The following is a 26,162-nucleotide window of genomic DNA, read 5'->3' as shown; positions in this document are numbered from 1 at the left end:
AACCTTGAAATAATGCAATCAAAATGATAACAAAATTTATGTTTTGGTGAGGTCAGTGTATGTATACTTTATTTGAAATGCAGGTTTCTTTCAAAATGTGGGGAGAGGGCTCAAATGTAAAAGAGAGAAAACTTTCATGAGAGTTCAATGTGTTTTCCTCTTAGTGTAAATGGAGGATGCTGTGGTTCACCAGTATCATTTCCTCTTTGTTTGGAGCCATTGTGCTCTAATGGGAAAAATGCTAGCAGAAGTCTTAATGACGTAGTGTCAGTTCCCTACCCTTTCACTAAAATATTTCCATCAGAGTGTTTACTGTAAGTCAGACTTCTGCACTGAACAAAAAACTAAAATTTAATTCCATTATTTAAAAAAATAAATTATAGGCTTTCAAATTTTTTCCATAGGTGGGTTCCCAATCTTCACCACTAACAATATGCCTTAAAATAAGTCCATATATCAAGATCAAATTTGCAAAATTTTGTTCTGTTGTTAATTAAACTAAGTCCTTTCTCAGTGAATGAGAAATTAACAGTTAAAATGAATGAATACAATAAGGATTGGCTCTTACAAGGCTGGTAATTCCAAATTCTTTGATCTGGCTACCACCAAGCTCCTACCCTGACTACTGAGACTAACTGAATCCAAGCTTAATCAAATCAATCACACCAAAAGAAGGAACACCATCAGAAACTTCATTTGCAAGAAACTAATAGAATTTATGGAGGGTTTGAATTAGTACCTTGGAGAAGGATTGAGTTCTAGTAAAACATAATCTAAGAACCAATTTTATTTTTTAAATAATTGGTGCCACTATACTGTAGTGGAATGTGCATGGGGTGGGACAAACTGGTATACAGGAGTGTTCTTTAAATATCAAACAGCATAAGAAACACTTGAGAATCTTTTTAAAATGCATCGCTTTTTTGGATTAATTAGGTCTGGGGCCCAATAACATCACGGGTGATGATACTGATCTGTGGAATCACCTTTGAGTAACAAGGGGATAGAGAACACAGAGCTAGAACAGTCCTTCTCTAATGGTTTGGCTTTGAAGCTTTCCCCCCAGCTGTAAAATGATACCATCAACACCAGTTCATAGGATAATTGGAGGAGTGAATGAAGCTATATTTGTGAAATGCTAGGAAAAGTTGACCTTAGGTAGGAGCAAAGAAGGGAAAGCAGAGAATATGGTACATAATGCTGGTAATTGGGTAGATGTGGTGGTGGGAATTTGTGGAGGTTCTCATTGCTTTAAATTTCTAATTGAAGTAGAAAGCAAAGTCACCATCTGAGACTGAAGATGGGGAGGTGGTGCTGGAGAGTTGAAGAGAAATAAAGGTGGAAGTAGTTGTCTAGGTGAATGAGAGAAATAAAGTAATAGGGAATGCAGTAGGATTGTCTGACACAATTAAGGCCGATTTGAGTTATATAATTATGAATTTAAAATGAGGCTATTCAGCATGGTTGTATAATTTCTGTATACATTTAGCTGCACAAATTCAGGTGTGGAGAATTATCTTTAATTAGGTTTGTGGCTTTTTCAGTGAACTGAAAAGGAAGAATTGCAAAAGAGTTGAAGGTGAGTGCAAATAAATAACTATAATGATTAGCCATGTTTAATTTAGGTAAGGAAGAAAGGACTTCAGTGGGTGAGGAGCAGTAGGAAGGTAATAAAGTCTATATATTGCTGAGATTTCATTTATGACAGTATGCGGAAAATGTCTGTAATTGTTCCATTTGTACCTTCACTTGAAAAGAATGTATAGTCTTGACTGTTGAATGCAGTGTCTAATATACACACACAAACACACACACGCATGCCAAACTTACAAATGTTCTCCTAATATTCTTTAACAATTCTTTGCCAGAGTTAACTACTGTTATTTGAGAGAGAAGGATTAAAATATTATATTGTTGTTACGGATTTGTCAGTTAATCCATGAGAGTCTGAACATTTTTGCTTTATATATTTCTAGGCAATATTTTTGGTATACACATATTAATACTTACCAATGTCTTCTTCCTTAAATTTTAATTTATTCTATATGAATATTACTATGTTAGCTTTCTTTTGGTAAATAGTTACGTGGTATTTTCTTTTTCTATTGCTTTGTTTTCAACTTTTCTAGGGGGTTTTAAGTTTTTTTTGTAAGAAGAATAAAGATGGTTTAAAAAAATAACTTTTGGTTCTCAGTAGGATATAGTAGTTCTTGTAGGCAATGTTTCCACTTCAATAATGAGAAAAAAGTACAGATATTACAAAAATGCTATTTTAAGGACACTGGAAACAATGGGCAAGGGAGAGGTTAAAATTCTAGAGGGAAGAGTCTTTCCTATGTGAGCTGTCACTCTCAGTTATTTTCGTCCCTTGAAAGCATCTGCAGATTCTGAGTACTGCTGAGAATCAGGGTTAGCATAGGCAGAAGTACATTACTATGGAAGAGATGAACCATCAGAACTTTGGACAATTATGCAGGCAGGTATAAAAATTTAAAGCAGCATCACATACATGGCAGCTAATTGTTACCACAGGATATTTGCTGAGTTATGTGGTGTTTCGAAAGGCTGAGGCAGGGCTGGGTCAGAAACTTCTGAAGTCTCTATGAAGTCTTTTACAGTTCTTACAGTGACTACGAGGCAGTCTTGCAAATACCTGTTTGGTCTTCTCAACAAGACATATATTAAATTTTGAAGATGTGTGGTATCAAAGGTTAAAGAGTTAAGCTCAACACATTCAAAAGATAGAGTTGAATCTCTCTAAATTTTCATGGCTGGGGATTCAGAAACTTCCAGGTTCTTAATTTAAGGCCCATGAATGCCATGTCCAAAGAACAGAGGAGAACAAAATGTCGGTTAATCTTACCAAAACTGCATTCTAGCTCTGATCTAGCTCAACCACTGATTAAATAATAGTCTCGGTCCCTCATCCTAAATGAGAAAAGGAAGAACCACCTCTGGTGACAAATAATATCATCTTCAGACTCTATAGTTCTTTTATATACAAGCTTGGTGTACAATAAAATATTGCAAGACAAGCAAAGGGCATGATAGAAAGACACAGAGATGATGTGTATATTGGCTCTTCTTTGTTTTTGCAGAGAAAGGGCTATTTGGGCTCTTTTTGGATTCCATATAAATTGTAAAAGTTTTTCCTAATTCTGTGAAGAATGTCAATGTCATTGAATCTACAAATTACTTTGGGCCAAATGGCCATTTTCACAATATTGATTCTGTCTATCCATGAGCATGGAAGGTTTTTCCATTTGTGTCTTCTAATTTCTTTAAGCAGTCTTTTGTAGTTCTCCTTGAAAAGGTCCTTCACTTCCCTTGTTAGCTGTAATTCCTAGGCATTTTATTTTTTTTGTAGCAATTGTGAGTAGGAATTCATTCACAACTCATGATTTGGTTCTCTGTACCTATTGTTTGTGTATAGGAATGATAGCAATTTTTGCACATTGATTTTGTATCCTGGGACTTTGCTGAATTTGTTTATCAGCTTAAGAAGCTTTTGGACTGAGACAGTGGGGTTTTCTAGATATAGGATCATGTCATCTGCACAGAAAGATAATTTGACTTCCTCTTTTCCTATTTGAATACGCTTTATTTCTTTCTCTTTCCTGATTGCCCTGGCCAGAGCTTCCAATGCTATGTTGAATAGGAGTGGTGAGAGTCGATATCCTTGTGTTGTGCCGATTTTCAATAGGAATGCTTCCAGCTTTTGTCCATTCAGTATGATATTGGCTGTGGGTTTGTCATATATGGCTCTTATTATTTCGAGGTATGTTCCTTCAATACCTAGTTTATTGAGAGTTTTTAACTTGAAAGCATGTTGAATTTTATTGAAGGCCTTTTTTCTGCATCTATTGAGATATCATGTGGTTTTTGTCTTTAGTTCTGTTTATGTGACGAATCACATTTACTGATTTGTGTATGTTGAACCAACCTTGCATCCCAGGGATGAAGCCAACTTGATCATGGTGGATAAGCTTTTGGATGTGCTGCTAGATTTAGTTTGCCAGTATTTGGTTGAGGATTTTTGCATCTATGTTCATCAAGAGTATTGGCCTGAAGTTGTATCTCTGCCAGGTCTTGGTATCAGGATGATGCTGGCCTCATAGAATGAGCTAGGGAGGGGTCCCTCCTTTGCAATTTTTTGGAATAGTTTCAGTAGAAATGGTCCAGCTTTTCTTTGTACCTTTTGGTAGAATTCAGCTATGAATCTGGTCCTGCATTTTTATTGGTTGGTAGGCTATTTATTACTGCCTCAATTTCAGAACTTGTTATTGATCTATTCAGGGATTGAATTTCTTCCTGGTTCAGTCTTGGGAGTGTGTATGTGTCCAGGAATTTATCCATTCCTTCTAGATTTTCTACTTTATGTGCACAGAGGTGTTTATAGTATTCTCTGATGGTTGTTCGTATTTCTGTGAGCTAGGGGTAATATCCCCTTCGTCTTTTGTGATTGTGTTTGTTTGGATCTTCTCTCTTTTCCTTATTGGTCTAGCTAGCAGTCTATCTAGTTTATTAATTTTTTTCGAAAAAAAACTGCTAGATTCATTGATCTTTTAAATGTTTTTTCGTGTCTTAATCTCCTTCAGTTTAGCTCTGATTTTGGTTATTTCTTGTTTTCTGCTAGCTTTGGGGCTGGTTTTCTCTTGGTTCTCTAGTTCTTTTAGTTGCAATGTTAGGTTGTTAACTTGAGATCTTTTTATGTCTTTTATGTGAGCATTTAGTCCTATACATTTCCCTCTTAACACTGCCTTAGCTGTATCCCAGAGATTCTGGTATGTTGCATCTTTGTTCTCATTAATTTCAAAGAACTTCTTAATTTCTTCCTTAATTTCATTATTTACCCAAAAGTTATTTGGGAGCAGGTTATTCAATTTCCATGTAATTGTATGATTTTGAATGCATTTCTTATTCTTGATTTCTAATTGTATTGTGCTGTGGTCCAAGAGATTGGTTGTTATGATTTCAGTTCTGCATTTGCTGAAGAATGTTCTATGTTCAATGATATGATCAATTTTAGAGTATATACCATGTGGCAAGGAAAAGAATGTGTATTCTGTTGTTTTGGGTGGAGAGTTCTGTACGTATCTATCAGGTCCATTTGATCCAGTGCTGAGTTCAGGTCTTGAGTATCTTTCTTAATTTTCTGCCTCAATGATCTGTATTAATACTGTCAGTGGAGTGTTAAAGTCCCCCACTATTATTGTATGAGAGTCTAAGTCTCTTTGAAGGTCTCTAAGAAGTTGCTTTATGAATCTGGGTACTCCTGTGTTGGGTGCATATATATTTAGGAAAATTAGGTCTTCTTACCGAATTGAACCCTTTATCATTATGTAACACCCTTCCTTGTCTTTTTTTTTATGTTTGTTGGTTTAAAGTCTGTTTTGTCTGAAATTAGAATTGCAACTCCTATTTTTTTCACTTTTCCATTTTCTTGGTAGTTTTTTCTCCATCCCTTTACTTTGAGACTATGGGTGTCATTGCATGTGAGATGCATCTCTTGAAGACAGTATACCAATGGGTCTTGGTTCTTTACCCAGCTTGCCACTCTGTGTCTTTTAATTGGTGCATTTATCCCATTTACATTCACGGTTAGTATTGTTGTGTGTGGATTTGATCCTGTCATCATGATGTTAGCTGTTTCGTATGGGCGCTTGTTTATGTGGTTGTTTTATAGTGTCACTGGTCTGTGTGTTTTTGTAGTGGCTGACAATGGTTTTTCCATATTTAGTGCTTCCTTCAGGAGCTCTTGTAAGGCAGGTCTGGTGGTAACTAATTTCCACAGCATTTCTTGTCTGAAAAGGATATTATTTCTCCTTCACTTATGAAGCTAGTTTGGTGAGAAATGAAATTCTGGGTTGGAATTCACTTTCTTTAATAATGTTGAATATTGGCCCCCAATCTCTTCTGGCTTGTAGGGTTTCTGCTGAGAAGCCCTCTGTTAGTCTTATGGGCTTCCCTTTGTAGGTGACCTGACCTTTCTCTCTAGCTGCCTTTAACATTTTTTCTTTCATTTCAACCTTACAGAATCTGATGATTATGTGTCTTGGGATGATCTTCTTGTGTGAAATATCTTACTGGGGTTCTCTGCCTTCCCGAATTTGAATGTTGACCTCTTTAGCTAAGTTGAGGCAGTTCTTATGAATGATATCCTGAAATATGTTTTCCAAGTTGCTTGTACTCACCCCATCTCTTTCGGGGACACCAATGAGTCATAGAGTTGGTTTCTTTAAATAATCTCATATTTCTCAGAGATTTTGTTTGTTGCTTTTTATTCTTTTTTCTCTATTCTTGTCCAACTGTCTTATTTCAGAAAGCCAGTCTTCAAGCTCTGAGATTCTTTCTTCCATGTGGTCTATTCTGCTATTAACACTTGTGATCACATTGTAAAATTATTGTAGCATGTTTTTCAGCTCTATCGGGTTGATTATGTTCCTTTCTACAGTGGCTATTTTGTCTGTCAGCTTTTACATCATTTTATTTTAGCTTCCTTAGATTGGGTTTCAATGTATTCCTGCATCTCAATGATCTTCATTTCTATCCATATTCTGAATTCTATTTCTGTCATTTCAGCCATCTCAGCCTGGTTCAGAACCCTTGCTGGAGAAGTGGTGCAGTCATTTGGAGCAAAGAAGGCACTCTGGCTTTTTGAGTTGTCAGGGTTCTTGAGCTGGTTCTTTCTCATTTTTGTGGACTTATGTTCCTTCAGTCTTTGAAGTGCTGACCTTTGAATAGTTATTTCTTTTATCCTATTTGATGACCCTGATGGTTTGATTGTGGTATAAGGTAGATTTAACCAACTGGCTTCATTTCTGGAAGATTCTAGGGGGCCAACACTCAGCTCCCAACTCCTGGACTGCGAGCTCTAACTCTGAGGGACTTGTATTGCGTCCTGACTTTGTTCTCTGGCTCCTCAAGGTTAGAAATCCACTGTCCTGGGGGAGCTGAGTTGCTTCCAGACCACTGGTCACTACATTCTGATGGGTGGTGTCGGTCAAAGCTTTTCATAGTGCAGTGACAGCAGGATCCATCTTCGTTCACACATGCCAGCAGCAGCAGCAGCAGCAGCAGCAGCAGCAGCAGCAGCAGCAGCAGCAGCAGCAGCAGCAATAGCAACGTGGTGGGGTGCACACTCGTTGGCTGAAGCAGGATGCTAGTGGATGCCAGGGTTCCTGTTTTCATATGGGCATTCATCTCAGTGGCAGAGGCAATATGGCTCCAGGACTGATGGGTTGGGGGGGGTGGTCCCTGCTGGTGACTGCAGGCGGTTGCACTGTTGGTAGTGTTGGCACGGTGTTGGGGCGCTGGAGGGCACAGCACTGTGTGTGATCTACGCACTGCAGGCAAGGGTGATCGCTCAGGGTGGGGGAGGGTCTGCTGTTCTCCATGCTTAGCTTCACTCCCACAGCAGCAGCTTTGGCCGGAGGGTGGGGTGCTGGCCGGGGTGGGGCTGGCTAGCTGGCTAAGTGCCAGCCAAGACTCCAACTGCAATGATGGTTAGTGGTGGGGAGTGCCGTGGGGGAGCAGAGTGTACTTCTGACCCAGCAGTGGCAGGGCAGGGTGCATACACAGAGACACACACACACACACACACACACACACTGGCAGGGCAAGGAAAGCAAAACCCACCCATACACACGTGTGCCAGTAACATGATTGGGGTTTGCTGTGGGCCTGAGGGAAGACACAGTGTGGAGAGGGAGCAGGCAGAGCAGCTGGGCTGGCTATGGGGACTGCCCCACTGGCGCTCTTCACCAGTCAAGCATGATCCACCAGTGCAGGAGCTATGAGGCAGGACCCCAGAATACCCAAGGATGCCCTGCAAGCAGATGTGGCAAGGCTGGGGGCCCAGGAGAAGCCAGTAGACCAAGAAGTGCTCAGGTTGGACTGGCCCCGTCTGACGGGCAAGACTGACCTGCAGAGTTCAGGTCCGATAGTTCTCCTGGGGCTAATGTCTCCTATGGGAGCAAGCCAAGCCTAGGAGGATGGCTGTCCCTGGCCTCGTTCTGCTACAGATGCTCTCATGCCAAACCTCTGGGCTCCACATCAGCTGGCTTGCTGTCCCTACCACTTTTCTAAGCAGCTCTCCCTGTCAACTCGAGTGTCTGTGGTGGTTTAGGAGTCTCCTCCTGCACTGAGGCCCATGGTGAGAGCCGGTTGCTCCTTGCCAGTTCAACTGGCCCATTCTCCTTGAGTCGCTGGGAACCAGGAACAAGTCCTGGTGCACCATAGCCCCAGGCAGCGTTCCTGGCTTTTTCCCACTTCAGCCCAGCTTCTGTGTTTTCCCTGCGACCACACTTGGTGCCTTCCCTCTGAAGATCTGTTAGGAGTACACCAGTCACCTCAGTCCCTCGGTGGCAGCTGTTCCACCTGGCTTTGTCTAGTCTGCCATCTTGCCCTCTCCCCTGTTTTTAAAATTTTAACACTGAGATTCAAATATATATTTAACTAGTTTCTTTACTCTCTGCTGTTTTGTCCCTCATTAGTACTAACATATATATATATGTATTTAATACATATATTATATTATATATTATATTATATTATACTATATTATATATAATATAAAATAATATTATATTATACTATATTATATATAATATAAAATAATATTATATTATACTATATTATATATAATATAAAATAATATTATATTATATTATATTATATATAATATAAAATATATTATATTATATATAAAACATATTATATTATATATAATATAATATATATTATATTATATATAAAATATATTATATTATTATATTAATTATATATAGTACTAATATATATATAATATGTATTTATATATAAGGTATCATTTATATGCTGTAATTTTCACCTTTAGTTTTGTGAGTTCTGCCAAAAGCACATGATTGTGTAACTACCCCCACAATCAAGATATAGAACTGTTCCATCACCCAAATAATCCTTTCATGCCCCATTGTTGTCAATCTCTCATCCCCACACCACATCCTCTGGCAATCTGTTTCTGTACCTATAGTTTTTGCCTTTCTAGAATGTAAAATGGAACCATACAGCATGTAGCCTTTTGGGTCTGGCTTCTTTCACTTAGCATAATGCATTTGAGATTCATGCACATGTTCTACATACCAGCAAATAGTTTATTTTTATTGTTGAGTAGTATTTCATCCTTTTTGTTTTGTATCCCACACTTCCTCTTGGAAACATTTTTTATTTTGCCACAGTAATTATTTCAGGGAGGGTCTAAAGTTGGGAAACATTTGAAGTTCTTATTTGCATGAAAATGTTTTTATTTATACTTGCATCTGAATAATATTTTAACTGGTATATATTTTAGCTTAATATCATTTTGCTCAAATCTTTGTAGGTATTCCGTACTTTCTTCTAGCATCAAGTGCTGCCTAATGATATAATCTGATGCCAATCTGATTCTAGTTCCTTTGTAAGCAACTTGTGCAAATTTTATTTTTAGAAACTTTCAATATTTTCTACTTATTGTTTGAGTTCAGAGGTTTCACCATGACATGGGTCTTCACTCATTATGCTTAGCCATTGGTGGGTCATTTCAATTGATCACTTGAGTTCTTATTCAATTTTGTGAAGTGTTCTTTGCTCTCTCGCTTTTCCTTTATATTTTCTTCCTGGAATTCGTTTTGAAGTGAAGATAAACTATCTAAATTGATCTTCCATATCCTTTAACATTTCTCTATTTTCTGCCTCTCTGCTTTTTGTTCTAATTTTGAATGCTGGACATTACAAATCATTTATTTGTTTTTTAGCCATATTCAGTCTATTACTTAACCATTCTGCCAAATTATTTGTTCTGCTATCATAGCCTTGATACTTAATCTTGTTTTTTTCTGCTTCATTTTCTGTCAGATTATGCTTTTAAAATAATGCAATATAATTTCAGATAAGCTCCACGGGAGCAAGTAACATGTGTTGTTGTGGTGGTTTTTTCTGGGGGTGGAGGGGTAGAGTTATATCACCATGGCATTTACTACCACAATTCGGAGTCTGATACATAGTAGGAGGTGTGTAGTGAATATTTTTAAAATGAATGAGTATATAAATTCTAGTAAGAATTTGAAATACACATTTTATATTTCTTGGATTGCCTTTATGAAGGATCAGTTTTCTTGGTGCCTTCACTTTGATCTTTCTTCTTTTCTCCAAATGTTTGTCATCTTTGGTTCACATGTATGATTAAAGATTAAGTTTAGTATTATGGATGGCTGGCATGAGAGTCCTCTGGAGATGAGTATGTTTTTTTTCTTATCAAGTTTCACTTCAGTATTGGAGGGCTTCTTATTTGGGTTCTTTACATGTGAACTGACCATGTCAACTAGCATATTCCACTTTAAGATGTGGCACACTTGAAAAAGTGAAGCATGTTAGGGACACCCTCCCCACCCCCTTTATGAAAATAAATCGTATGTTGAAAGTATTTAGTGACTAAAGGCTCAGGCTTCAAATTAGCCCTTCTGTATCAATATTCCAATTTATTTCAAACTTTATTAACTTGTGAAAGTTACATAAATTCTCTTGTGCCTTGTTTCTTCATCTGGAAAATGAGGATAAAGGAGTACTTGTACTCTTTTATTACTGTTCCTTCTCTCTCTCTCTCATATATATATATATATATATATATATATATATATATATATATATATTTATATATAATTTATATATATATATGCCAAAAGAGAGATCTATATAAACTTAAAACAGTGGCTGGCACTTAATAAAGGCTCAATAAATGCTGTTGTTGTAATCATTATTGTTATTACTATTTTCTTCCTGGACAGAACTATCTCTCCCTTAACTTTCTAGCAATGTTTGCTGGAGAACTGAAGTCACCTCAAATTTTATTCCACTTCTTTCTCTGTTCTAGCAAACTATACCTAAGACTAGTTTCATCACTTGCAAAATGAGGATAAAAATAATGCCAACTTAATATGACTGCATTATTTAATTTTATAAAATGCTTAGAAAACTACCTGGCATGCAGTAAGTGCTATGTAAGGCTTTAATATATAAAATAGAGATATATGCCAGAAGATTAGTCTCTTTCTGTTTTCTACTGTATTCATCTCTGCTTTTATTGTTTATTAGGATCATTCAGGCTCTAGTATTTCCCTTGTTCTCATTTCTTTTCAGGCTCACCTTCCCACGTGAGGTTTCTGCTCAATCTCACCTATAATGCTGGCACTAGAATTATCTAATTATCTTCTTTCACAACTGTACTCTCACTTCGGATCTTCTAAAGCACCCTATTTATTTTTTGCATCCACTCTCCAGCCCTTTAAGCTTCTTCAAGTGGAAATTTGTCCTCTATTATTCTAGTAACATGTGATGGACTCAGAGAAGTTAAATAACTTGCCTATGTCACACAATTATTAAGAACGATAATTCAAATGCAGAATGTCTGATTGCAAATTGTTTGAACCCTGACAGCTCCCCATAGGCCACGTTGTTCCATGCTACCTCTGAATACTATATCCTCTCATAATGCACATAGCTTTATGTTTTGTAAGTAGTTTTCAATAATTTCTCACAACATCTATTTGCTCTTTCTTAGTAGTTTTAAGGTTTTTGTCTTCCTTTTTCAGTACATAGGCTTCACTATCACCTCATTTCCATAGCACATAAGTTGTATGTGTCATTTCAACTGTGAACTCTCAGAAATGAATTGCTACTGAAAATAGCGAATCATTTTCCATGTTTAGTTAAAAATTTGTCATTTTGAAAAAGGTTTCCAAATATTGTTTCTTTAAATGATTACCCATACAAACCCCACCTCCATAAACTTTTATCTTAAAAAAAAAAAGGCTGCCAAGTTAGACTACATGAATAGCTCTTTTAAAGTTACTGGATAAAAGTTTAAATTACCAGAAGTTGCATCATTATGGGTTATTATTTGAGAATTCTTTGACTTCTATAACATGATGCTACTCTCAGAGGAATACTGATTAGAATGGAAACCAGATGTGTTTTTCAAGACCAGATTGAAAAAATGATAAGCAAGTAGAAAATTAATATAAGAATGACCTAATGAGTTTTCTAGAAACCTGAAGCATGGGAATGACAGAAAAAGCATTTGAGTGTGTGTGTGTGTGTGTGTGTGTGTGTATCTGTGTGTGTGGGGGGTGGGCAGGGAGAGAGGGAGTGAAAGTAAACAAATGAGAGAGGGAGCTAGGAAAAAAAATAACAAAGTGGAAAATAAAAATGCAGAGAAAGGGAAGGAGGATGGATAGGATAAAAAACAGTTGCAGAATTGAAAATAGAACCCCCCAAAAAAACTCTAAATCTTTGTAAATATTTGGTATCACCAGGGTAACAGCATAATATAATTTTATCTGTAAACCAAGGAAGTGAAAAACAGAAAAAAAGATGATTTCTCATTCTAAAAGGGATAAATTAAGTACTAACGAGATGAGGAACATTGTTGAAAGAAAAAAAGTCCCCTTTTAAATCAAAATATATTCTAGGTATGCTAAAATAATCAAAAAATTTTATATATTTCATTCTTTCTTGTCCAGCTTTTTGAGAGATAAGATGAACAATGATATTTTTGATACTTCTGAGTTTGCATTCTGGTTTTATATTTGATGACATTGGAAATAAAGTATATTTATTGTCACAATATGTCGACATGTGAGTGGCATAAAATGGAATGGAAGGCATAAAGAAGGCAATCAAGGTAAAGGATGAGTACATATAAAAAATGTCATTACCATTTTTGAAGTAGACTTTTACTTAATCCTTTAGTTGTACTAAGAACTAGAATTATCCCCTTTAATTTTATTTATTCAAGGCAAAAATAATAAATATTATCCTAATAAACCATGTATTCTTAGCATAATTTAAAATATGGCAAAAGTTCTTATATTTGGAATCTCTCAATTCAGAATTTGTTACCATTCAAATTGGGTTTTGAATTCAAACTTGTCCTTTTTGCTTTGCAGACATTTCCAAAATTGTGCACAAATAATAGGATATATCAATTGTTATGGGGAATTTTAAATATTTTAGAGAGAAAGCAATTTTCAAACATCTTTCAGTACTTTTACATCCTCATTTGCAGATAAGCTAATCAGCTATTTCCATATTCTTTTATTGATTCAATTAAACCAGGTGACAGTTTGATTTATTACACATACAGTACTTGGCATTAAGAAGCAATATTTCTTCTAAAACATGCTATAATTTTGTATTTCTACTTATTCAGCAGCTTTCTAAGCTCATGCTACAATGTTTCCAACTTCCAAACTACTTAGGCTAAGAAATCAAAGCTATAATCATGTGTAGCCAAAAAATTATATTAGAAAAAAATCAGTCTTATTTTGCTGTTCTTCTGGGCACTATAAAATGATTAATATAATTTTTGCCAAATTAGCCATTTTTTCTTGGCATTAGACAATATTTTAGTTTTAACATATTCTTTTTGTTGTGCAATACAGGGTGGTGTTATAATCTGATATGAGCAACTCTACTACTATGTTTCTCTGCTAACATCCTTCTATGGAAAGAAGTATAGCTTTCAGGAATATGAAAGCAATTTTCTTTCAGGTCAAATAACCAGAGAGGGTACTAAGGATTAATTTTTTTTCAAAATATCAACACTGTTATTCTTAAATTTTTTTTTTTTCTCAGTGTCACAAGAATTGATTTGAACACTAAGTAGATTGACATTTTTTGGCAACTTTGAAACCCATTTATAGCTGAAATCAAAGAATAAATCAGTTTTAGGTTTTCACAATAAGGTCCCATAATATAGTTTGACTTCCAATATCACACATTATATTACTGGGGCCTATGATATGCTGGTTGTCAGAGACATCCTTAATTAGAAAAATGAGGGAGGATGGCCCTTATTATTTTCATTAAAATGCATAGTTAATACTGCACAAGAAAAACTTTCCTTTTGCACCAGATATCCTTAAAAAGAGATTTTGTTTCTACTTCCACACTTGTGTGGAAACTGAATTTCCAGATGCTTCTTGGTTCTCATTCAAAGGAGTAAAAAGGTCCAGATCTCTCTGATCCAGAATGAATTGGCCTTTGGGTGATAGCATTTCTCTCAGCCAAACTTTCCAGTTGTCTGATTTTCCCCTCTAATCCTGGTCTTCTCCCAGTCTCCCTTAGCTCAGCAAATGACATCACCATTTATCCAGCTACAAATATTGGACATCTGGAATTTAACCTTGACTCCTCTTTGTCTCTTACATTGAATAAAGCTTTGTCTCTGATATGGTTTGGCTCTGTGTCCTCACCCAGATCTCATCTTGAATTGTACTCCCATAATTCCTACATGTTGTGGGAGGGACCTGGTGGGAGATAATTGAATCATGGGGGCAGTTTCCCCCACACTGTTCTCATGGTAGTGAATAAGTCTTATGAGATCTGATGGTTTTGTAAGGGGTTTCAGCTTTTGCTTCTCTCTCATTCTCTCTCTTTACCTGCTACCATCCGTGTTAAGACCTGACATGCTCCTCCTTGCCTTCCACCATGATTGTGAGGCCTCCCCAACCATGTGGAACTGTGGGTCGATTAAACGTCTTTCTTTTGTAAATTGCCCAGTCTCGGGAATGACTTTATCAGCAGCGTAAGAACAGACTAATACAGTCTCCAACATACATCTACCTACTCCTTTCCATCTCCCCTACCATAATTAGTCTAAGATACCATCTCTGACCTGTATTTCAATTATGGCCTCCTAACCAGTCTCCTTATTTCAACTTTTGCCATCTCCCAAACATTCTCCAAAAAGTTTTCGGAAAGATTATACCCATTATACTTGCTAATTACAACCTATTATACTTAGGATCAAATCCAAAGTCTTTAATGTTGGTATCAAGGCCTTATGTACATTGGTCTCGTATTGCCCAACTTTCCCTTTGTTCAGTATGCTCCAGTTATACTATCTTTTGGTTTCTAGAACACAACAAGCTCATTTTCACCTCAGAACTTTTGCTCTTGTTACCTTTATCTAGAATGCTCTACCTCCACTTCTGATTTCTTCTCATGTATCAGATCTGAGCTTAAATGGCAATTCTACAGAAAGACATTTTTTAATGAGATTTGAAACATCCTTCTCCTTTCTGTGTTAAATGATACCATAGCAACCTATTTATTTCCTCCTGTAATAGCCATCAGAGTTATTGTTAATGTCTATTATCTGCCCCCTCCTCCAATAATTTAAGCTCTAAGTCAGGGACCTTGCTTATCTTATTGAACAGTATGTCATAATGCACACTATCTGAATACACAGTAAGTGTTGATTTAAAATAATTAGCTGAGTTATCAGTTAAATAGGACCAAGGACTTTATTGCATCATTAAAAACTCAATATGTAAATTTTCAAAGGAAATATCTGATAATTGGTTACATGACTCTTGGGTCCCTCACGCAGACTGAATATATAAGAGAGAGAAAGAGATGGGGAGATAGTGAGGGAAAGAAGGTAAAGAGAGAGAGAATTTGTGAGGGAGATTTCTCTGTTAGTCCACTTCTCTACCAAGAAGAGAAGTATGTGTGGGGGGAGGGAGGGGGGAAATCTCCCTATGCTCCAAACCAAGTGAGAGAGCCTAGTGTTTGGGGGATGTTGAGGATCATAGAGGGCATTGGAAACAGTAGTCTGCATATTGGAAAAAGAAGAGTAGAGTTTTATTTAGGAGAAATGGGGATGTTACTTATGACTTTGGGGCAGAGAAATAACATGGTTGCAATTATATTTTAGAAAGATTAATCTCATAACAACATTTAAAACGGATTGGAGATTGGGGAGAGCAGATACAAAGAGGTGGATGAGGAATAGAATTAATGTGAACTATAACAATAACTTGATCTAGGATGTGACAGTGATAATTGATAGGAAGAAACAGGTGTAGAAGAAGTTGTGGTAGAATTGGCATTCTTTGAAATAAATTAGAGGAATAAGGACGACTCACTATGTTTGCATTAATATTAAAAACTATTGAAGGAAAAATATAAGTTGTAGCTGAGGATAGAAATAACGTTTAGCTTGAAGAGGAGCTGAAGCAGAAGTATAAACCTCCTTTCTCATGCATAAGTTATTGTGATAGCCACCAGTTTTACACAAATACAAATTTTTACTGAATACTTGGCTTTTCATGGATGTAGCTCTATAATTAAGGTGGTGGACTCCCTAACTTTCTTCTTTACTATCGTAATTACTTTTACTCTGCCTCTTTTTCTCACTTTTGAACATGCTTTGAAAGCTAATGAATTGAAAATTAAGCCAGTTTTGCTACTAACACATTGATATCCATGAAACATTTTTAAAAGAAAAATTGCTATTGCTAGTTTTATCCCTCATTTTGCTGCCTTGCTACATAGACAATTCATGTAGAACCAAATAATGACAATTTAGAGCTAACAATGTAATAACCTCAATTGCGCAAGGTCTTTGTGTTTGTCATGATGTTCTTCTAGGGATGAAACAAAACTCTCTCTGTTAGAACATTTTTCAACATTTAGAATGGCATGAAGCTGTCAAAACTAGGCACCAATGTAAAGCACTTACTCAAGGAAATTGATTGTTTCCTAAAGTTAAGCAGTAACTTAAGGGGAATCAAGACAATCAAGAATGAATTACATAATACGCTTTCATTGTATAGAAATGTACAAGTGGAAAATAAAAACCCAAACTAGTAGCTCCAACTAGAGATTTTGCTCTAGGCCTAAAGTTGTATCACAGTTCAGTAAATTCATAATATAATTTTAAGAACTTTAAATTTAGATTAGCATTTCAGATAACTTCTTATAAATATAAAATTAAAGCATAAATTTTTATAGACTCAGAGATACAAGAGTCAAGTAACTTTTGTAAACTGAGATATTTATATATTTGAGTCACCAGCACACCACAATTTTGAACATATGACTCATACTTTGTATCTTATATACAGTTAGTTTTAGAATGTGAGGGCATTATGCCAAGGGTAAGCACAAGTTTACATAATTGAGGATTTATAGGGACCTCAGGCTTGCTCAATTACTTTTGGGATTTTATGCCAGAGTTTAAACTACTGTCTTTGACCAGGGCCATCAGGTTTGGGTTGACGCGTCCACACTACAGCCTCCTTTTATATTAATACTTAGAATAAACCCAAACTCCTATTACCGTGACCTACAAAGTTCATTATGATCTGGTCCCTGCCTACCTCTTCAGGCTCATTCATCTCTCACTACTTTTTCCATTTTTCATTCATATTAGCCTTCATTCAGTTCTTGGAACACACCAAGATCCACCCCCACCCCCAACCCCCACCAATCTACTTGTTTATGTTTTTTCTCTCACTGGAATGCATGCTGTGTTAGGGCAGAGGTCACTTCCAGAATATTCACCATTGTATCTCCAAAAGGCCAGCACAACATCTGGCACCAAGTATCTATTTGATAAATATTTGTTAGATGGATGAATCAAGGAAATAAGTAAGATTGGTTATATGGCATGACCCAGGGTTCAAGCTGATTTATGGAATGGGTAGACAGAAGAAAAGAGGAAGATAAATTCATAGTGTAAGGACATCTCTGAGAATATAGTAGAAATATGTCTTGGACAAAGATGCCCTCTCTCACCACTTCTATTCAACATCATATTTGAAGTCCGGGTCAGAACTATCAGGCAAGAGAAAGAAATAAAAGGCAACCAAATAGGAAGAGAAGAAGTCAAACTATCCCTGTTTGCAGATGACATGATTTTCTACGTAGAAAACCCCATAGTCTCTGTCCAAAAGCTCTTTGAATTGATAAATAACTTTAGCAAAGTTTCAGGAACAAAATCAATGTACAAAAATCACTAGCATTCTTATACACCAACAGTCAAGCTGAAACCCAAATCAGGAACACAATCCCATCCACAATTGCCACACACACACACACACACACAAATACCTAGGAATACAGCTAACCAGGGAGGTGAAAGATCTCCAAAATGAAAATTATAAAACATTGCTCAAAGAAATCAGAGATGACACAAATGCATGGAAAAACATTCCATGTTCATGGATAGGAAGAATCAAGATCATTAAAATGGCCATACTGCCCAAAGCAATTTATAGATTCAATGCTATTCCTATCAAACTACCAATGACATTCTTCACAGAACTGAAGAAAACTAGTTTAAAATTCATATGGAACCATAAAAGAGCCTGAAGATCCAAGGCAATCCTAGGCCAAAAGAACACAGCTGGTTGGGTGCAGTTGCTCACACCTGCAATCCCAGCATGTTGGGAAGCCCAGGTAGGCAGACTGCTTGAGGTCAGGAGTTTGAGACCAGCCTGGGCAACATGGAAAAATCCTGTCTTTGCAAAAAATACAAAAAAATAGCCTGGTATGGTGATGCATGCCTGTAGTCCCAGCTACTCAGGATGCGGGAGGATCACTGAGCCCAGAAACTTGAGGCTGCAGTAAGCCATGATTATGCCACTGCACTTCAGCCTGGGTGACTCTCTTAAAAAAATAATAACAAAGCTGGAGGCATCATGCTACCTGACTTCAAACTATACTATAAGGCAACAGTACTAAAACAGTATGGTACTGGTACAGAAAGAGACATCCAGTTCAATGGAACAGAATGAGCCCAGAAATAAGGCTGCACACCCACAACTATCTGATCTTTGACAAATCTCACAAAAACAAGCAATGAAGAAATAACTCCCTGTTCAATAAACGGTGCTGGGATAACTGGCTAGCCATAGGAAGCAGATTGAAGCTGGACCCCTTCCTTACACCATGTACAAAAATAAACCAAAGATGGATTAAAGACTTAGATGTAAAACTTAAAACTATAAAAACCCTGGAAGATAACCTAGTAAATACCATTCTGGACATAGGAACTAGCAAAGATTTCATGACAGACATGCCAAAAGCAATGCAACAAAAGCAAAAATTGACAAATCAGATCTAATTAGGCTAAAGAGCTCCTGCACAGCAAAGGAATTATCAACAAAGTAAACAGACAACCTACAGAATAGGAGAAAATTTTTGCAAACAATGCATCTGACAAAGATTTAACATCCAGCATCTACAAAGAGCTTAAACAAATTTATAAGCAAAACCAAACAGCCCCATTAAAAAGTGGGCAAAGGACATGAACAATTTTGAAAAGACATACATGTGTCTAAAAAACATATGAAAAAATGCTCAATACTGCTAATCATTAGAGAAATGCAAATAAAAAACACAGTGAGATCCTATCTCAGATCAGTCAGAATGGCTATTACTAAAAAGTCAAAAAATAAATGCTGGCAAGCTTGCAGAGAAAAGGGAACACTTATACACTGCTGATAGGAGTGTAAATTAGTTCAACCATTATGGAAAGAAGTGTGGCATTCCTCAAAGAACTAAAAACACAATTACCATTTGACCCAGCAATCCTACTACTGGGTATGTACCCAAAGGAATATAAATCATTCTACCATAAAGACACATGCAAGTGTATGTTCATTGCAGCACTATTCACCATAGCAAAGATATGGAATCAATCTAAATGCCCTCAATGGTAGACTGGATAAAGAAAATGTGGTACATATAGACTATGGAATACTTTGCAGCCATCATGTCCTTTGCAGGAACATGGATGGAGCTGGAGGCCATTATCCTTAGCAAACTAACACAGGAACAGCAAATCAAATACCATATTCTCTCACTTATAAATAGAGCTAAATAGTGAGAACAAATGGACACAAATAGAGGAACAACAGATACTGGGGTCCACTTGAGGGTGGAGGGAGGGAAGAGAAAATATAACTATCAGGTACTATGCTTAGTGCTTCGGTGATAATCTGTACACTGAACCCTTGTGACATGAGTTTACCTGTATAACAAACCTGCACATGTACCCCTGAACCTAAAAGATAAAAAAAAGAAAAAAAAAGAAATATGCATTGGACCACAATTTCAGATATGCAAAGAATAACATATAAATTTATATTTATAAATATAAATCAACCTGGCTTTAATTTTGAGAATTCTGCTCTTCCAGTTTGGTAAAAAACTTAACTTCAGTTATTCTTGGGTTTCCCTCTTCTGTTTCAAGATGGGATAGATTTCAAGAGTTTTATGCATGGCCAAAGCTAGGCCATCTAGGTGTTGAGTCATTTGTCTACCCTGATTCCTCTTCTGGGGTATTCAGTCACTCTGTTCACATAATTTCTACAGGTCTGAACTCCCTGCTACTTTCAGAATTATTTTAAAATATGGGAAATATTTATGAGGGGTCCTTATGGACCTATTTGCTCAGACACATGAGGCAGCCCTGATTCTCTGCAGTATTGCTGCCTCTGCTATGTGCTGTGGTACAGATATATATACAAGCATGGCTCCCCAAATATGGGGGCCATAAACTTTTCTCTATGCTCCCAGGTCCATGGGACTCTATGACAGTTTCCCTGGGCTGCTTCTCAAATGCACTCTAGGGCTTCCTTTAGTTTCAGTGCACTTGGCATGACCTTTTGAAAGGGATTCATGTTTTGCCCTAGTCAGGAAGCATTTATGACTTTTTTCCCTCAACCTTTCCTTTCCAATATCTTTTTGAAAATATGAAGAACAGAAAAAAATGGTTTAAATGAACACAGTTTAATATTTCATAAGCCCATTCTGCCAATAGGAATTAAGTTTTGACCAGAACAGAGGCAGAGTAAAATTCTGATCATGTCGCTCTTCTGCTTACCATATTATAATGGCTTCCTATTGCTCCTGGAATATAGATCATATGCCTTAATAAAGCACATGGAGATCCTGCCTGCCTCTCCAACCTCTTCATGCGCCACAGTCCCTTCTCATTCTCTCTACTTGGACCAAACCTGTGTTTCACTGTGAAAAGGACAGGTTTTTTTTTTGTTTGTTTTGTTTTTTTGTATAGTACCTCTTCACCTGGTTAACTCCCATTCATGCTGTAAAGTTGCACCTTTAGTGGAAGTTTTGCAGGGAAAGCTTACATATTGCCACTTATTATAGATACTCATGGCACTATGTATCTTTTCTTTGTAGCACTTGTCCATGATGGTTACCTTGTCTCATAAGAAGAGAAATGCAAAGGGTAACTACAATTTAATGGCATTTTCACTTGTCAGACTAACAAAACTCCAAATGTTTTCACAATAAATTTTTTGAAATAAATGAGCACTCTTACCTACTGCTGGTGGGATTATAAAACTAGTACAATCTCTGTGGAGGATAAGTGGGCAATACCTTTTTTTTATACCTTTTGTCCCAGGCAGTCTACTTCTGGAAATTGATCCTATAGATTTATTTTCATAGTATAAAATTTATGTCCATATTTTATGTCTTTATTCATTACAGCATTTTTCTGGTAATAGAAAAGTACTGAAAAAAATTAAATGTTCCTCAATAGGAGGCTGCTCAAATACATTGTGATATACCCATTCAGCGGACTACCCTGTGGCTATAACAACAACAAAAATGTGAGAAGCTTCCTAAATAATGAGATAGGAAGATTTTTCTGTTAAAAAAAAACATACAAAACAATGCATATGGCGTGCTACCTTTTGTATAAAAAGGGTAAAAGTAAAAAATAATATGTATGTGTATAAATATATACACACAAACATATGTATCCAGTTTGCCTGTATAAGCATAGCGAAACTCTGAAAAGATACACAAGAAACTAATAAAAAGAATTATCTATGTTTTGGGGAAGAATGAAAACTGAGAGGATATGGAACAGAATAAGATGTAAGAATGCAAAGTAATGAAAATATTTAATTATGTTCCCTTCATGATTATACATGATTATGAATGAGGCAAATTTTTTTTTTTTTTTTTTTTTTGAGAGGGAGTCTCGCTTTGTCGCCTAGGCTGGAGTGCAGTGGCGCGATCTCTGCTCACTGCAAGCTCCGCTTCCCGGGTTCACACCATTCTCCCGCCTCAGCCTCCCGAGTAGCTGGGACCACGGGCGCTGGCTACCACGCCTGGCTAATTTTTTTGTATTTTTAGTAGAGACGGGGTTTCACTGTGTTAGCCAGGATGGTCTCGATCTCCTGACTTTGTGATCCATCTGCCTCAGCCTCCCAAAGTGCTGGGATTACAGGCGTGAGCCACCATGCCGGGACAGTTAATTCTTTGAAGCCAGCAATGGTATGTTAAAAAAGAAAATTCAATCTACAAATAACAAAAAAAGACAATGATTCAAAGTATTCCTGTGCTTAATCTATCACTATAGGTCTATTAAAACAAGAGCAACAAATGATTGCCAATGTATAACTTAAAACATCCAGAGGGTTACCCCATCTAGAGTTGCCTAAAGTTATTCTTAGTTACTGGAGAATTCATTTAGAAGCATAAGCATAATAAGGGCACAGTGAAATCTAAGTTTGGTTCTCCATTATAGCTGTGGTCCTAATGAATTGTGGGCCCATCCTGAATTAATAATTCTCCAATAAAAAATGATAATCAAAGAATTTAAACCATTGATATAGATCCCTTGTTGAGATTAATCTGTTCATTAGTATTACTGGGATCATATTTCCAAATTACAGAGTGTAATAGCATCTAATGCACTTTCATAGAGCACAATTTTATTCTTTGGTTTCCCATTTTACAGTTAATCCTATATAGCAGATATTAAGGAGGCCCTAAGCACTCTTTGCTAACAAACTATCCATTTCTTTTATTTTAGTATTTAGCACTTAGTTAGCAAATGTGGGCTTCTAACTTCCTGATTTCTTGGTTTAAAATCCGTGGGTTCAGTATGGAACAAATGGATTTAGTAGCTCTTGAATATCTTTACACTGTAAACTTACTATTGATAACTTTTATTTCTTTAGAAGCAATATCTAAGTCCTAGGAATTCTGAGCCTGCTCATTACTGTTACCTCCAAAACTAGCGGAGTATGATTCAGAACACAATAACATTATATTTTCTTTCCTCCTTCTCTTCCTCCTTTTAGAGAATACATGATAGGATGTTTTCAGCTTTTTAGCTTTCAACAGATGCAATTATCAAAGAGTCTGTCCTCCTCTGCTTTAATAAATGTGGAACATTCAACATTTGGCATATAAAGAGTAACTGGGTACATCTGAACTATTCTGTGCTCTTCATTCTGTTCCCTAAAGGGACAGATACAAAGAGAAATCACATAAACTATAATCCAGTTGAGTAGATTTAATTTCCTTTTCCTATTTGGTCTACATGCACCACCTGGTGGTAAAGTAGTGCATTTCACATAGTGTGTGTGTGTGTGTGTGTGTGTGCGCGCCTGCATGTGTGTGTGTGTGTGTGTGTGTGTGTTTTGAGGAGTATATAACATGAAAAAGATAATTTTAATATACTTTCTTAATACATCAGACAGACAACACAATTATTCTACAACAAGAATCTAATACAACACTACAGCACTACTTCATGTATACCAGAACAGGAAGTAAAGGAGAGAACTCATGCTGGAAAGTAAAATAGCTTTCTCTTATTTACCTTAGCAATACATCTTATAATTCCATCTCTAAATTAACATTTATTGTTCCAATATTCTTATTGAGGCAAAAATCAAACACTGATAATCAATGTGAAACCATTTCCTCCTTTTTAAAGAATAACAGCTTTTAAAAGTAGGTGCCCTGTTCCTTGTATTAGTAGTGAGTATAAGTCACAGATCACAGAATTGTAAAGCACCATAGAGGCATTAGACCAATACACCAATTTTACAAATGTAGCAGCTGAGACTCTGGAACAGCAGGTAACTTGCCCAAAGTCATACTGGTCATTAGTGGTCCAACTCAAATAAGAATCTAGATCTCACTTTCAGCCTAGGAATATAATACATAAAAACTGTACTTATATTCATATTCAATGAATTGTCTCTGTATGATGTGATAATATTCAACTTATTTACACAGTGCTTTGAGGCACTCATATGTTAGTTAACATATATTAGTTTTGTTCTAACATTCTGAGCACGAAGAAGTAATTGAAGAAATGCATGTATCATAAAGCTATGGAAAAGATTTTCTAAATATTAAAAAACCCTATATATATGTTCAAATGAATAATTTTCCAAGTATAATACAACTGCTATATTGCAAAGAAGGTTTAAAAAAATTCCCTTTCCCCTTCTAACTGCTTCAGAACCAGAGATCTGTTTCTACAAAGTAGGTACCCACTTGTAGATTTAAGCATAAAACATGTTCATAGCTCCCTCTCATGACCATTGAATACTATACAAGCCTCCTTTTATTCTCGCTGTTGTATTCAACTAACAGCTCACTGGCTAAGTTTTAATTGCTTCCAATGAGGTCAGCAAAGGTATTTATCGAAAAGCCCTGAATAAAAGGCTCACACACACACACACACAAGCACACACGCGCTCACACACACAGAGAAAATTCTCCTGCCTGTTGATTTATGGAAACAATTATGATTCTGCTGGAGAACTTTTCAGCTGAGAAATAGTTTGTAGCTACAGTAGAAAGGCTCAAGTTGCACAAGGCAGACAACAGACATGGAATTCTTATATATCCAGCTGTTATCAACAAAACAAGTAAGTTACTGTTATTTGTCTTTAAAAACAATGCTGAATGTTTTCTAAAAGTTTATCTCTTTTTCTGATTTTAGTACTGAGCAGGAAAGTAAAGTTACAAGATTTTTGAGCCATGTAACTATCTATAGTAATTATGCTGTAGAACATAAAGATAAGATTGAAGTTCTCCAGAGCAATCCTGACATTTAACTTAAAAAACCTGGGCAGTTCAGGAGAAAATAATTGATTAACCACAAATGTAAAAGCATATAATAAAGAAGTCTAGGGAGAAAGCAGTTACACTTTGTTAGTAGTAATTGTAAAAACTTAATTTAAATCAACAGTTCTGAGTGCAGTATGGTTCTCACAAAATAGCAATGGGAATGAATGATACAGTCATATTGTTTTGTCTCTACTCATGCATAAATTTTATAAATCTACACATAAAGCGGTAAAGATTTTGATATCCTCTGTGAAGGCTGTTTTAAATGTATCTTCAAAGAATAACCTATACTGTATATTAATACTACTACTTACCCACTAAAATTTATACATACAATTTTTTATCTTCCTCTCTCCTCCCCTCCCTATTCTTAATCTCTCATTGCAAACAGAAGTCAAATAGCAAACAGCGTCACAGCAACTGAACTTACTACGAACTGTTTTTATGAGGATTTATCAACAGAGTTATTTAAGGAGGAATTCTGTGTTGTTATCAGGAACAAAAAGGATAAGGCTAACAATTTGGAAAGAGCAACTACTCTTTCTTAAATCAATCTACAATTCACAGATAGGAAGAGGTCAATGACCTAGGAGTAACAATCAACTCAAGATTCAATTTTCATTATGTTATTCATGAACACCCGGAGCACTACACTATAATGCACAAATGGATACTGACATGGATCCTGCCAACTTTGCTCTACAGATCATACTTTCACATTATCTGTCTAGTGGGTACTATATCTTTAGCTTGCAATGACATGACTCCAGAGCAAATGGCTACAAATGTGAACTGTTCCAGCCCTGAGCGACACACAAGAAGTTATGATTACATGGAAGGAGGAGATATAAGAGTGAGAAGACTCTTCTGTCGAACACAGTGGTACCTGAGGATTGATAAAAGAGGCAAAGTAAAAGGGACCCAAGAGATGAAGAATAATTACAGTAAGTAATTTTATTTTAAGTACTGCTTATGAACCTTAGCAATCTGTTAATGGATCAATTTTCAGGTGACATGTTTTCTCAGCTTCCTTTTGCTTCTTGGAAAAAAAGTTAAATAAAATGTCATCTAATTTCTCTAATTTGAACTATGTTGAACTATGCCCCTAAAAATATCTCTTGGAACAGGGTAAATCTACTTACATTATAGTTGGACCCAATAATCTAAGCCAATTTGAAAATATATACTCCTTGCCCTGAAAATGCTCATAAGTTAAGCAAAATGTAAATAATATTATTCACACCAAAATGTGACTTAATATTGTCTAGCAAAACTCATTAAGATATCTAATTTAGAACTTCATAAATTATCACTAAAAGCTATTTATCACTAGTTTAAAGAGTAGGGAAATTATTTTTATTAATTTGATTTTCTTTGAAATAATATTTTCATGATGTAAATTAAAATACTTAATCTGTGCTAAGATGTGCATTCCTTTG

General features: G+C 36.2%; 2 protein-coding genes across 9 annotated transcripts in view; one reads left to right on the top strand and one right to left on the bottom strand.

Moving 5' to 3' along the window:
- Positions 1-26,162, bottom strand: part of FAM227B (family with sequence similarity 227 member B) — a 264,607-nt gene that overhangs the window by 40,722 nt on the left and 197,723 nt on the right. The window lies entirely within an intron of this gene.
- FGF7 (fibroblast growth factor 7) overlaps positions 22,944-26,162 on the top strand; it is a 67,722-nt gene continuing 64,503 nt past the window's right edge. Inside the window, exons 1-2 of one of the 2 annotated variants that reach the window (XM_063640705.1) lie at positions 22,944-23,138; positions 25,115-25,667. In XM_063640705.1, coding sequence (XP_063496775.1) covers positions 25,382-25,667 — 286 coding nt within the window. In that variant the 5' untranslated portion in view covers positions 22,944-23,138; positions 25,115-25,381. Of the gene's footprint in view, positions 23,139-24,154; positions 24,522-25,114; positions 25,668-26,162 lie in introns of those variants that run through there. The other variant, XM_055279061.2, reaches the window with a different exon arrangement.

This window comes from Symphalangus syndactylus, chromosome 5, assembly GCF_028878055.3.
Source record: "Symphalangus syndactylus isolate Jambi chromosome 5, NHGRI_mSymSyn1-v2.1_pri, whole genome shotgun sequence".
Classification (NCBI taxonomy): Eukaryota; Metazoa; Chordata; class Mammalia; order Primates; family Hylobatidae; genus Symphalangus; species Symphalangus syndactylus.
This window is presented reverse-complemented; position numbering and strand designations above follow the sequence as displayed.